The sequence below is a fragment of the Ornithodoros turicata genome, chromosome 1 (assembly GCF_037126465.1).
Source record: "Ornithodoros turicata isolate Travis chromosome 1, ASM3712646v1, whole genome shotgun sequence".
In the NCBI taxonomy this organism is placed as follows: Eukaryota; Metazoa; Arthropoda; class Arachnida; order Ixodida; family Argasidae; genus Ornithodoros; species Ornithodoros turicata.
The window spans coordinates 40,029,180-40,041,348 of record NC_088201.1 but is presented as its reverse complement, the minus strand read 5'-3'; the positions used below and the strand labels follow the sequence as shown (position 1 = coordinate 40,041,348).

Below are 12,169 nucleotides of genomic sequence, written 5' to 3'. Positions count from 1 at the left end.
ACTTTAGCGCCGAAATATCAGCGTTGCTCGGAGACCATGTGGCATGACTTTGGAGGCGCGGTCAGACCTGCTGTCGTGACGTGAGGAGCACTGTGTGACATAGCGAGCAGCCATGAGCAAGCCATTCACTCCCACAACGGATTCCTTCACGTGACGTCAACCTCGCTCATCCTTGTACAGGTCCCGACAAAAGTTTACGGAACATTGGAGTGGTGTATATAGTCATCTGAGCGACATGGTTGCTGCAAACAGGAGCGATAGACTTACAAACAGGTGACTGGGTACTCCATGCACCTCTCAGTAAGTGTGTCCACTCCCGTTCGCCGCTATGGTGTCGCTGACATCAAGAAATACGTCGCTCTGGTGTTCCGTAAACTTTTGTCGGGATCTGTACGGGCTCTCTGAAGCAGGGATCAGAACAGTATTATCGGTATATTTTTCGGTTCGGTTCGGGTTCAGCTACTCAGCAGGGCAAAATATTGATTCGAACCTATTTAAACCGGTTCAGGAAAGTGAATTTTGAGCAGATTGTCATGGGTTAAAAGCAAGCACATCCTTACGATTCTCAAACAACACAAATGTTCTTTTGTTGTTGTTGCCGACACAACAGTGGTTTGCAGCAACACTGTGTGTTACAGATGTGCACTTCAGGTGCAATGTTACGGTAGCATACTGTACTCCCCAGTTCACTCATTGTATACACCCTGTTACATCCTGCGCAGGGACTGGCCGTTATTTTCACAGCCCGGAATGAAAACAAAACTTGCGGTTGCTGGATGACAAAAATCACGTACGAGGAAGCCCGTAACTGCCGCAACAATTTTCTGCTATGAATATACCTTAATATACCCTAATACCTACGAATCAGCACCTTAAGAGTCACCCGTACGGGTGACACTTCAGGTGCTGATTCGTAGGATATAAAGGGTGAGGGGAGAAACTGACTGTTTTCCTTGAGTTTTTACTATTGGCTTAAGTTCATTTTGTTTGACAATGTGTGTGTATAAGTGTTAGAGTGTGTGAATAAATCTGCTAGTTGAGTGTAAGCAGAACTGTTGTGCTGTCTGTCATCCTGTCTTTGGCTGCTTGAACTTCTTATGTCAACACTGACTAGCTTTTATCTGTTATGGAAGCCTTTATGGTATCCATTATTATCTCACTAGATACAAAGATCCATACTATTTGCTTCACATCGACTTTCTGCTTAAAAAGTCTTTTCTTTCAGCATTTTCTGCATGGTAACATTATGGTTGTTGCACTGTTATGCATGATTCAGTCTACTGTTATTTCTATCAACTAGCAACTCAAAGGGGATAGTGTATAAATAGCTTCTAAGGTCTACCTACATTGTACCTAAGGCCTACCTAAATAACTTTGATTGCACTGTCACGCAATCTTATCAACACATTTTAGGTGATGTCTTTGTAATCAGCCAAAGTTTATCTTTTTCTTATCTTTGCACCCCAGAATGTTCACCACCTGAGCTAACCCTCTCCACTGAGTATGTCAACAACACATTGCATCAGTTCTCAAGTAGACTCTCTTATGGGCTATGTTGGTTCTACACCACTCTAAACTGTCTTCTTGCATACAAGCACCCATGCTAAAAGGGAGAGAGGAAAGAAAACTATGCCCCTATTGTAATTAAAATAAACATGTCTCTCAGTAGCATTTTACTCCAAATAATGCTCCTGCGATCCTTTTTAATCAAAATCGACATATTTCCAGCAAAAAGCTGGAAATGAGATTCCGTATTTCATCGTAACCGGCAGTGAGCACAGACCCCTAAGGAGGAGCAAGCAGCAACTTTCTGTCAGGGTGGTCAGATGTGGTCACCCTCTCCCAAGCCACCTGCACAAGTATTCTCGGCAGGAGCAATCAAATCAAATCATTCGCACAGTTGATGGCATGCGAAAATGGCAGCCAATCCTGAACAGGCATGTCAGTGTAGGCATGCCCGAATTTTGTCGCACTGACATTGTACACGTTTCTCTGCACGGGAATTTCAAACTGTGTGGATTCCAATGATTTATGATGCTGGTAATAAATTATTCCGCTCAAGGCGGCGAAAAATGAAGCACCGATTCAGCAAATGAGGAAATGCATTAACCGTGGCAACAAAGAAGTCCACAAATTTCGTGCTTCTGTTTGCTGTTTATCAAATGCTTAGCGAGTATGAAGTACAAAGTTGCAAGAGGATGGGCTAGCGGCTCCTTCAGTGGCGTGGATACGGCTGTGGCCTTTACAGAGGCAGTTCTTCCTGCATGTTCTTCCCAGTCTGCTCTTCAGTAGTCATCATCTGAATCGTCCAGGCCTGCTCTACGTCTGTCGAACTGCACAAAGGATAAAAGATGGGGAAAGAAAGAGGAAAAAGGAAAATGGGATATAAGATCTGAGATGTAAACATCTTGTCTAAGGCTAGAAAAAACATGCACATAGGTACTTATGCTCTACAAACAACAAAGCTGTAACTTCAAAATGATATCCAATAAGTAACTGCACTTCTGAAGTGGACTGTTGTTGTAAATTCTTAGCTCTTCAAATGCACATGTGCACACATGCACAGAAATGCTCATATTCTGTGCATCAGGTTGATCTTTTTTTTCCATGGTACTACTGCATTACCACACATTTCTCGGCATGCTGTAACAAAACGAGGAAGACCAGCATGCCGGCAAAAACCCTTACTTCCCGGCATGCCGAGATACGTAACCAGAGGTGCGACTGAAAATCTGGTCCAATCGCAAAGTCCGGCAGGTCGAGAAATGCGCGGTAAATACGGTATGTGCTTCTCCAAAGATGGCTTTGACTGGGAATCGCAAGTATCTGAGCAGAAGTTTAAGGCACAAACTGTTTACATACCTTCACAGTTGTCTTTTTTTGGGTTTGCTCACTCACTCTTTCCAGCATGTTGATCAAGTCTCCTTCTTGCAGCTATGAGTACAAATACATTGCAGTTACTCGTAGATGAAGTCTGGGATGAAAAGGTGCCTTTTCCCCATTTTGGTTCAGTCAGGAGTGTTGGTATACTTTCCCTTGCTCCCCCAAGTAATGAACAACGTCCCTGAAGCTATATAAGCTGTAGTAGGGACATGAAATTGATCACAACAAAAATCAAGGAACTTTAGGTGGACAATAGGTGTAGTGTAACAGAGATTTAAGATTTTTATTTTTTAGACATGCAGGATAGAAGAGTGCAGAACATTGCGAGCTGCTTGCTTTCAATACAAAAAGTTCCTTGATGCAGTGTTAGGAATATTTTTTGTGTCAGTGACGTGATACATGAGCAATATTAGTACTCATTCTGTTTTCTGTCCTGAACATCACCAAGTGTGACACAACCTTCGTAATCCCCCACATCTGATTGGACAACACTATTGGAGAAGTGGTGACAACATAGGCACTGTTACATTATAGTATAATGTTGCTTTGCCACTAGTCCATGGCAGAGTTTTCGTTACTGGAATTGTCAAGGCACCCCTTCAGAAGCAGCAGTTCCACCAACCACAAAAGTAACTCCGTATGTAAAATTAAAAAATTTATGGAGAGACTTCTGACGGCATCATTAAGAACATTTCAGTTTGTAAAGGTTCTTCACTCCTCATAAATTATTTACTTAACTGCCGCAAGGTTGACATACCACTCGGGGCATTTGTAAGCGAAATTGACTCTCCGTAGAGTACTTTTTCATACCGTGTTAGTGCCGCTAAGCAACTCTGGCTATGAGCGGAGTACAGACGACGGGAACAGATGGAGAGAGGACAGCAGGAAGGTGTGGGGGACAGAGGGGGGGGTTAGTATGCATCCTGGGCCGACTGCAGGGGGAACTGTGCCAACATTCGTCTGGAAAGTCCGCCAAAAAAACCCAGGGAACACCCCAGACAGCACAGGCGGTGCGGGGATTCGAACCCGCGTCACCTCCCAGTCTCGGCGTGGAAAGCGATAATCCTAACCACTATGCCACGGGAGCTGGTCTGTAGAGTACTCCCAGATTGTTTACAAAACCTCCTTCATGAGGCTTCCCAGCAGTTTGGCTGCAACGAACTGTGAATAGCTTTTATCCGTTATTGAAACCTTTCATGGTCTCCTTATAATCAGGGAGATTTTCTTTCTTTTCTTCTTTCTTTTCATGACAGCTGAACCAAAAAAAGTAAGTTAATGGAGTCCTAACGTTGGGTTGTTACTAAATTTCAATGCTTGAAATGGCCTTTAGACTTGTGCTTGCCATTGTCAGTCTTACGATAACTGAGGTTCTTTCATGCATACCTTGCCTTGGATCTGACCCATTTGCACCATCCGGAGAAGCATGTTTTCTACAAGTGCTGCCTTCTCAGGTTTAGCAACTGCTATTGTGTTCACTATAAAGAGAAAAAGTGTGCCCAACAATTACATCCATGAGAACTAAATGCTAAACAAAGGGAAAAGTGAACCTTCTTGCATTGCTCTCAAACAGGGCTGGGCACATATTACAATACTTTGTATTATAATAGTATAGTATAGTAGTATTTTCTATACATTTTGTATTTGTATTACGTATTATAATATGCAAAAACGCGTATTACAAATATTATAATACTCCAGTAATACTTCTCGGATTTTGACTTGTTCGTTCACCCCCTATGCGCTATCAGCACGGTGATAATCCGGTCAGGCGGGTCAGGACACCTCATGTTTTAGGTCATCCGCTTTTCGAACACCTACTCCTCTGGGGATTAGTCAGTGAACCCTTTCTGGTCATAAAATTCCCGGGAAAGAAAGGAACAATCAGAAGTGTTTCTAGCTCTGTGTACAAGGTTAATGTACGCACCTGGGCCGACTTCTACCACTGGTAGGGGGGTCAGTTGCCCTCAACTCTGGCTAGTCTTAAAAGGGACAGGTCTTAGACACCTTGTGGCATATTCAATATGCAAATATCTAGGGGGGTTCTTTTTTGGGGCGCATAGTTGGGGGAGGGGAGAGATGAAATTAAATGTATAAATTGATTTTTTGGGGGGGTGGCGATCGTCCAACCGCCCTCCCCTGGATCCACCACTGACTCAACGATTGAATTTTTGAGAAAGTGTTATTAAAGCCAAATAATCAGTAATGCATCTATTGTTTCATACAACAGGCACTGTAAATATGGCACGCAATATGGGCAGGCAATATACACGACTCCGTAAACGTACTGTGTTCCGTAAACTTTTGTTGGGAGCTGTACCACATGTTGAGATAACACCACTATTGCTTTAGCAGGGCATAGATAAAGTATTCTAGCAACAGTTCAACAGTGTTATCATTAACAAGAAACTGTCCAGGCAGACAATAAAATAGAAGGGTGCTACTGATACTACTACCAACACATGACAGTGTAAATGGCAGTCCTAATGCAGTCATTCCCGAATAATTACTACAGCTCTAGTGAACTATGTACATTCACACACAAGCTGGACCATTCTAGTTCCAGGTTCTAGTAAGAACAATGGGAAGAAGAATCTTATCTTATCTTAGAAGAATCTAATCTTTGGGAAGAAGAAACCGGCTTGACAGTGCCCGAATGACTGTATGAAGAGAAAACACTGGTGGCAAGATCACACTTCGGTTTTGTTGCTACTTTTATCTTAGCTGGTTCTGTCATGTCTAGTCTCATTGATGTTGCTTTGACTCTAGGTTGTGCTAAAGATGATGATGACGATTGGGAGTTTAATGGCGCATTGACAACACAGGTCATAATGCGCCAACACTGTGATTAAAATTAGACGGGTTGTGCTAAAGATCGTGCTTCATTTTGCTGAAGACATGCAGTCTGCCTCTTAGCACTGTAGGCACTTGGATGGTGGTCTATTTGCTTCTCTATGTTGGTGTGAGGGTGCTCCTGTTTGCATTTGACTAGTAAAGATAGAGAATCCTTAGGCATCTGGCTAGGGAGTACAGCTTTACACTGCATTATGGTGAGTATTTTTTGTACAATCCATGATAGCTGAAGTCACCTTAACAGCAGTCAAATCACTCCATGACATTGCGCAGTCAAGCTCTTACGCACTTGCAGACTCCCTGTTGGCACAGGGACCAACACAAATCTTGCACTGCACTTCTATTATTGGACAGGCGATGTTCTACTCATACGACAAGGAAATAAAGTGTCAGATGTTTTTGGAAGAGAAATTTGGCCAAGTAGACTGTGAAGCAGTGCCATACATTACAGTATCAGTCTCATACACATGTTCCCGGATGCGATAGTCCCTTTAAACAAGTCGTCGTCTTCATGAGAAAAGGTGGCTTCTTGCCACATCAAAGCGATTCTGTTACACAAATGTACACTCTGCTTGTCTTGCTAAATGCATCGATGGGGAACGAACCAGGAAACAACCCTACACAAGCCTTTGTATTTTTGCACACGAGTTTGTGTGTTTGTACATCATGCATCTGGCAACACTGGTGTGGAGGGTAAGCCTCAAACAGGGCTTTTCACTTGCAGTTTTTCTTCCCAAGTTCACTGCAATATTAGTCATGTGTACATTAGCTTCTGTATTATATCATAAGATGATGGCATAAGATGATACACAATAGGGGGCAAAGTAGATTCTATATATACTTTGATATGAGTAAGGCTTTTGAGAGGGTTGTCTATTCACTACTACTGCTCAAATTGTCATTGTATGGTGTGTCCCCTGCCTATATTGTAAGTGGTTTTCAAGTTATTTATCAAACTGTCGAAATTTAGTAAGAATTTCGAATACTCTTTCTTCACCGTTCTGGTCAAGTTCAGGCGTGCCCAGACTTGTGCGTAAGGTGTTACTTGTAATCACTTACTTTTTTGAGTAATTTTTCGAGTAATCAGTTACTTTTCTGAGTAATAGATTACTCAGTAATTGATTACTTTTCCAGCAGAGATTAGCTTATCTTTCAGATGTTCTGACCCAAGTCAAGCCCCTGGTGCTGTCAGCCTTGGTTGGGCTGTTCTACTGTAGCAAGCAGAGGTCATTGTAATAAGTTCTAGAATTTCAGGGTCTCTCTCCCTAATTTCTTCCTACACCAGTGTGATGGTACCAGAAGCTTTGGAGGTTTAGTGAGTCACGGGGAAATTCCACGCAATGCTCTTCCACAATCGGGTCAACGTCTTCCTGGGCGATAAATACAGGAGATGTACCGATCTCCTTGTCCTATGCGTTTTTGTTTTTCTTGTTATTTCAGCTGTACTGCTGGTGAACTTTTTTCTTTTTCTTTTTTTGAGGGACCAAAGGTTGTTATAATTTGCGTGAATGCAGAGTAATGACCGGAGTAACGCGTTACTTTTCTACTCATTACTCAATTACATTTGAAGTCGAGTAATTGGTAACAGTAATCAATTACTTTTTTCAAGTAACGGGCACAAATCTGGGCGTGCCTCAGGGGAGCGTCCTCGGACTGCTACTGTTTCTTACATTTGTCAATGATATCATCTCTTGCGTAACTCACTCTAACATACTTCTGCATGCTGATGACATAAAATTATATCTGCCCATCCGTACGCTGGAAGATTGCGAAGTACTGCAGGATGTCCTCAATCTTGAGGTTGTGTTATCTGAATGTTCTTGACTTGAACATTGAAAAAACTGAAGTGTTGGCATGTTATGGAAAACATGACATCCTTCAGTTTGATTACTTGCTAAATGGCGTGGCAATATCACGAGTAGTGATGTAACAAACTTTTTGCGAACCTCAGGTTTGCAGTCGAACGCGCTGGTCCACGAGGTTCGCAGACTTGACCTTTCTAATGAACACTGAGGGAAGGTAAAAGGGGTAGGAACACTTTATTACAATTAAAATGAACAAGGCTCAATGTGCAAGCTCTGCACGAAAGCCTTGTTCATCTTAACTGTGATGAAGTGTTCCTACCCGTTTTACCTTCCCTCAGTGTAATTACAGTTAATTGGACTTTGGCGTTGCCTTTTACTTTGTATTGTATTTCTAATGAACAGTTAAAAATGATGTGACTAATATAGCTCTTAAAATGGAAATGTCATTTCAATTGATGTAACTACATACTGCCAACTTGGGAACATCCGAATTAGGGAGATTTCAAAAGCACGCGGGCGTGCGCGGGGGGGGAGAAAGTTGATGTTGGGTGGCTTCTATTTGCATACGTAACACGAGCACACTTCACCCCAGTAGGCTCGTCGGGCACAAGTTTTGCAGCAACAGACTTTGCCCTCTCCAAGAAACTATCTGGGTGTCAAGCTGTGACAAGGCTATGACACTTTCTCAAAAGAACGCGAGGTCACAAAACTATGTCTCTGTTCTCTTTGCGAGGCACGCATGGTCGAAACAGCTAGTGCAAAGGCACCTTTGTTGCCCGAAAACATGGAGGAAATGCACAGAAACTAGAAGTGCTACAACTAGAACCTTGACCAGAACACCTGAACTCTGTAACACAGAGGCTCCGGGAAGCGGCAGCGATGCCGACAGCAATTGAGCTGGTATTGGATTGACGTTTTCGCCTGTGTGCCCAGAGAAAAAGCAGGCGTTTGAGATATAGAGAGGGAAATTGCATTTTCCGGGAGATTTGCTTCTCGGCCGTACAATCGTACAAACCGGTCCGAATCCGGGAGTCCCCCAGATGAATCGGGAGAGTTGGCAGGTATGTAACTAATATAGCTCTTAAAATTGAAATGTCATTTCAATTTTAAGAGCTATATAAGCCACAGCATTTTTAACTGTTCATGAGAAAGGTCAAGTCTGCGAACCTTCGCGAACCTGACTGGAAATTCCAAAGTTTGGCGAACCTCGCGAACCAGCGGTTTCGACTGCGAACCTGATGTTCGGGAAAAGTTCGTTAGATCCCTAATCGAGTAGATATAATAAAATACCTTGGTGTTTATATGGATAGTGGATTAACTTTTCAACGCCATGTTTTTGAAGTTTGCCACGTTGCTTTACGTTCCTTGGGTTTTGTGTGCCGCATTACTAAAAACTTCAGTAACCCATTGTGTTTGGTTAATCTTTACAAAACTTTCGTGAGAAGTAAGCTGGAGATTGCCTCAAGTGTTTGGAATTCTTCAACAGTGACTTCATCAGCATCCATCGAGAGGGTTCAACGGAAACTTGTCACAATTGTGTATGACAGGTATTACTATCGTAAATTTTACTACTTGTATGCTTCAATGATGTCTAGGTTGCGGTTACACCACCTTGACCGTAGAAGGGATATGTCCGATCTGATTTTCTTGTTCAAAGTTGTTCACGGTATTATTGACACACCAATACTATTGGACTGTGTGAATTTTCTTGTTCCCCTAAGGCACACTAGAAGTTCCCTACGCTCTATCCACAAGAAGAAAATATGTCAAATCTTTTGTCACGTATGCCAATCACCTACAATAGATATTCTGTGAGTGACGGTAACATGGACATCTTTTTCTCCTTGAGGGCATTAAAGTGTATTGTGTTTAAGTGACCCAGTGATTTAATTGACTTAGTGACTGTCAAATGACTCAGTGCTTAAGTGAATTCAGTTTTATAATGTCTTAACTTTCGTATGTATCTTGTCTAACCGCAATTTTTTGCCATTTTCCCTCCTTTTGGCGTTTTATATACTGTATTTTAAATTGATGTTGTATCGCCACCGCTTAAGGCCAATGGCTGTTGGTGGGCAGAATAAATAAAATAAATAAATAATTCTTGTTGTTACCAAAGGAAGCTGCTACATACTGCAAGTGCACATCTGCGCCCTACTTTGTACATTTCCAATAGAAAATGCATGTACACCTACTGGATATTTCTTTAAGAACTCCTTATCCATCTTGATGCCTGCTTTCACTGTAGCTAAACAGTGTTTCATTAGGATATTTTGAGTTAATTATCATACACAGCCAAGGGCACATTCAAACAATTCCAACCATCAAAGCAAGTAACGACAACACTCAAACAAAGTTTAAAACAAAGGCAGCCTTCAAGCAAATGAAACCCTCACATCGTGCTCTTGCTTCCTGGCTGAGAGCTTGACTGAGAATCTGATTCTTGAACTCCTCTTCTTTGGCCTTTCGTTCTTCCAAGTCACGGTCAGCATTTGGGGGACCTCGACCCTAATTGTAAAAGAGCAAATGCCCACTTATCACTTCAGCCTACTAAATATGCATCAAGTCACATGCATGCTGTGTTTACAATAAAATGTAGGAGTTAGCCATCGAATGTAATTATGAAGCAGCTCATAATTACCATCTGTCCAATGAGCCACTTGCCACCACTGACTCTCTCAATATATTTGGCATCACTTTTGAGAAGATACCTTAGGAACCTTAGGATACCTTAGGATATGGTGCCATGTTCCAAGCCTTAGGGATAAAGCTCGCCCAAGTCAACATGTGATTGGTGCATCCTAATTCAGTGCCACTCACACTACTGTGAACAATCCTTTATTTGTATACATGCACATGTCCTTCCTTTCCTCATCTATTTTTACGGACCTCTCTTTTCTTCTTGTTAGTACAGCTACGGTCAACCTCAATAATATTACTGGACAAAATTCTGCCTCATTTACGAGCACGATAACAGCCACCCTTGGGGCACTGGGGGAACGTTAAGCGAACAAAATTCTTGCGTTAAACTAACAGAATAATTTTGTTCAATTAAGATTTCCTCATGGCCCCAAGGGTAGCTGTAATTGCGCTCGGGAACGAGACCACATTGTTTTCCAGTGTTATTATTAAGGTTGACCGGAGCTGTACCTGTCATTCACACTCTGTGTACTTACGCTGCAGCCTTCTATGAGGGGGCAGTGGGCATAATTTGCATATGGGTTCAGACTTTCCTGACTGCATTGCAACTGTAGTTACTTCATTTTGTTGCTAATAAATATTATTATTATTATGAATAGGTCCCACGAATCATATTTGTGTTAACACCCATAATTTAAAAGGCGATGTATGTTTCACCAAAAATTCATGGGTATGTGGCCCACAGCTGTATTTTATCTAGACCACAGAAACTCATATATCACCTACAGTTTGAAAATGCCGCGAAATTTCTGGAGTACAAGTGTGCTACCTTATACGGGCAACCCAGTTGATAGTTACTTTCTGTAAAAAATAAACCTGACAATGACCTGCTAACAGATATACGGTTTACTTAACGACTTTGTGTTTGTAGTAGGATTCAGCAACAACAGTAAATTGTTATGTGGTGAACTAAATGCTGTGGGGAAGATGACTCACTGAACTGGAGCACGTTGTTCAGTTGCGAGGAAAGAGGGGGGGGGGGGGGTCTGGCTTTACATTTGTAATATCTCATAACCATGTGCCAGTAAGTTATGCCACTTTACCTACCGAAAATTCCTTTTGTAGTGCTCCCATGCGCCTCTCACGTATCGCAGCTAGCTCTTCGTCGCCCATTTTGTTCGAAAACTAAACACAATGTTACTTACACTGCCTTCATAATTCTACCAAAGGCGGCACCGAGATAGCCCGCCTGATCATGGAGCACCCTTCTCCCGACTTAGGACTCTAACAATTCGGGATTTTAAGATTTGGCAGTTTGCAGCTGAGGCGGAGGAGCCATTCATCTTAGCCAGTCTGGTTTTCCTGAAAATGGTGTTGTTTTAGAGGTAGCGGAACACCGACATCAACATGGCAGTATAGTTTCGGTGGCGTTCCCGCGAAAATAGTACTGATGGACTGAGTACCGGCGTCTACGTTTCGCCTCCGGTGTGACAAGTGGGAAATTTGCCCCCCCCCCTCTTATTCTTGCTCCCCGATAGTTGTCCATTTTGCGCCCTTTAGCCCCCCCCCCCCCCCCCCCCGCCGTAGACGCTGGCCCTGTATATATGCACTGATTTTTCCATATTTGTTCGTTACGAAGTTTTTGTCTTGCTTGCTCTATGTCTTATTTCTTTGATAGTTTTGTTGCCCGCGCGTATTTGAAAACAGCACACAAAGAAAAAGAAATAAACATCAATATGAAGAAGTCTGAGCGTGAGCTACACAAAATCACAACAACAAACACAAAACAAGCTCAAGTCAGTTCTTGTGATTTGTGCAGGGATTTCCCTACACCCCCTGCATTTTTGCAACCCCCCCCTGAAATTTCTCAGGTGACCCCCACCCAGCTCGGCCACCAACACGTTCTGGTAGAGAGTTTGGCACAGCGAATTACATCCTGTACTGTCAAACTTGGGCTGTAGGACCACAGTCATGCAGATGATCGTACCATGCAT

The 12,169-nt window shown here is 42.6% G+C and overlaps 1 protein-coding gene across 1 annotated transcript; it reads right to left on the bottom strand.

The window, feature by feature from the left end:
• Positions 1 to 2,126: 2,126 nt before the first annotated feature.
• On the bottom strand, positions 2,127 to 11,390 carry LOC135378046 (programmed cell death protein 5-like). Its single transcript, XM_064610885.1, has 5 exons — positions 11,283 to 11,390; positions 9,932 to 10,043; positions 4,267 to 4,358; positions 2,863 to 2,934; positions 2,127 to 2,333 (listed from the first exon to the last, which is right to left on the bottom strand). Exons 1-5 carry the CDS (start codon positions 11,346 to 11,348, stop codon positions 2,286 to 2,288), a joined length of 390 nt encoding a protein of 129 aa, XP_064466955.1. The 5' UTR covers positions 11,349 to 11,390; the 3' UTR covers positions 2,127 to 2,285.
• Between the last annotated feature and the right edge of the window lie 779 nt (positions 11,391 to 12,169).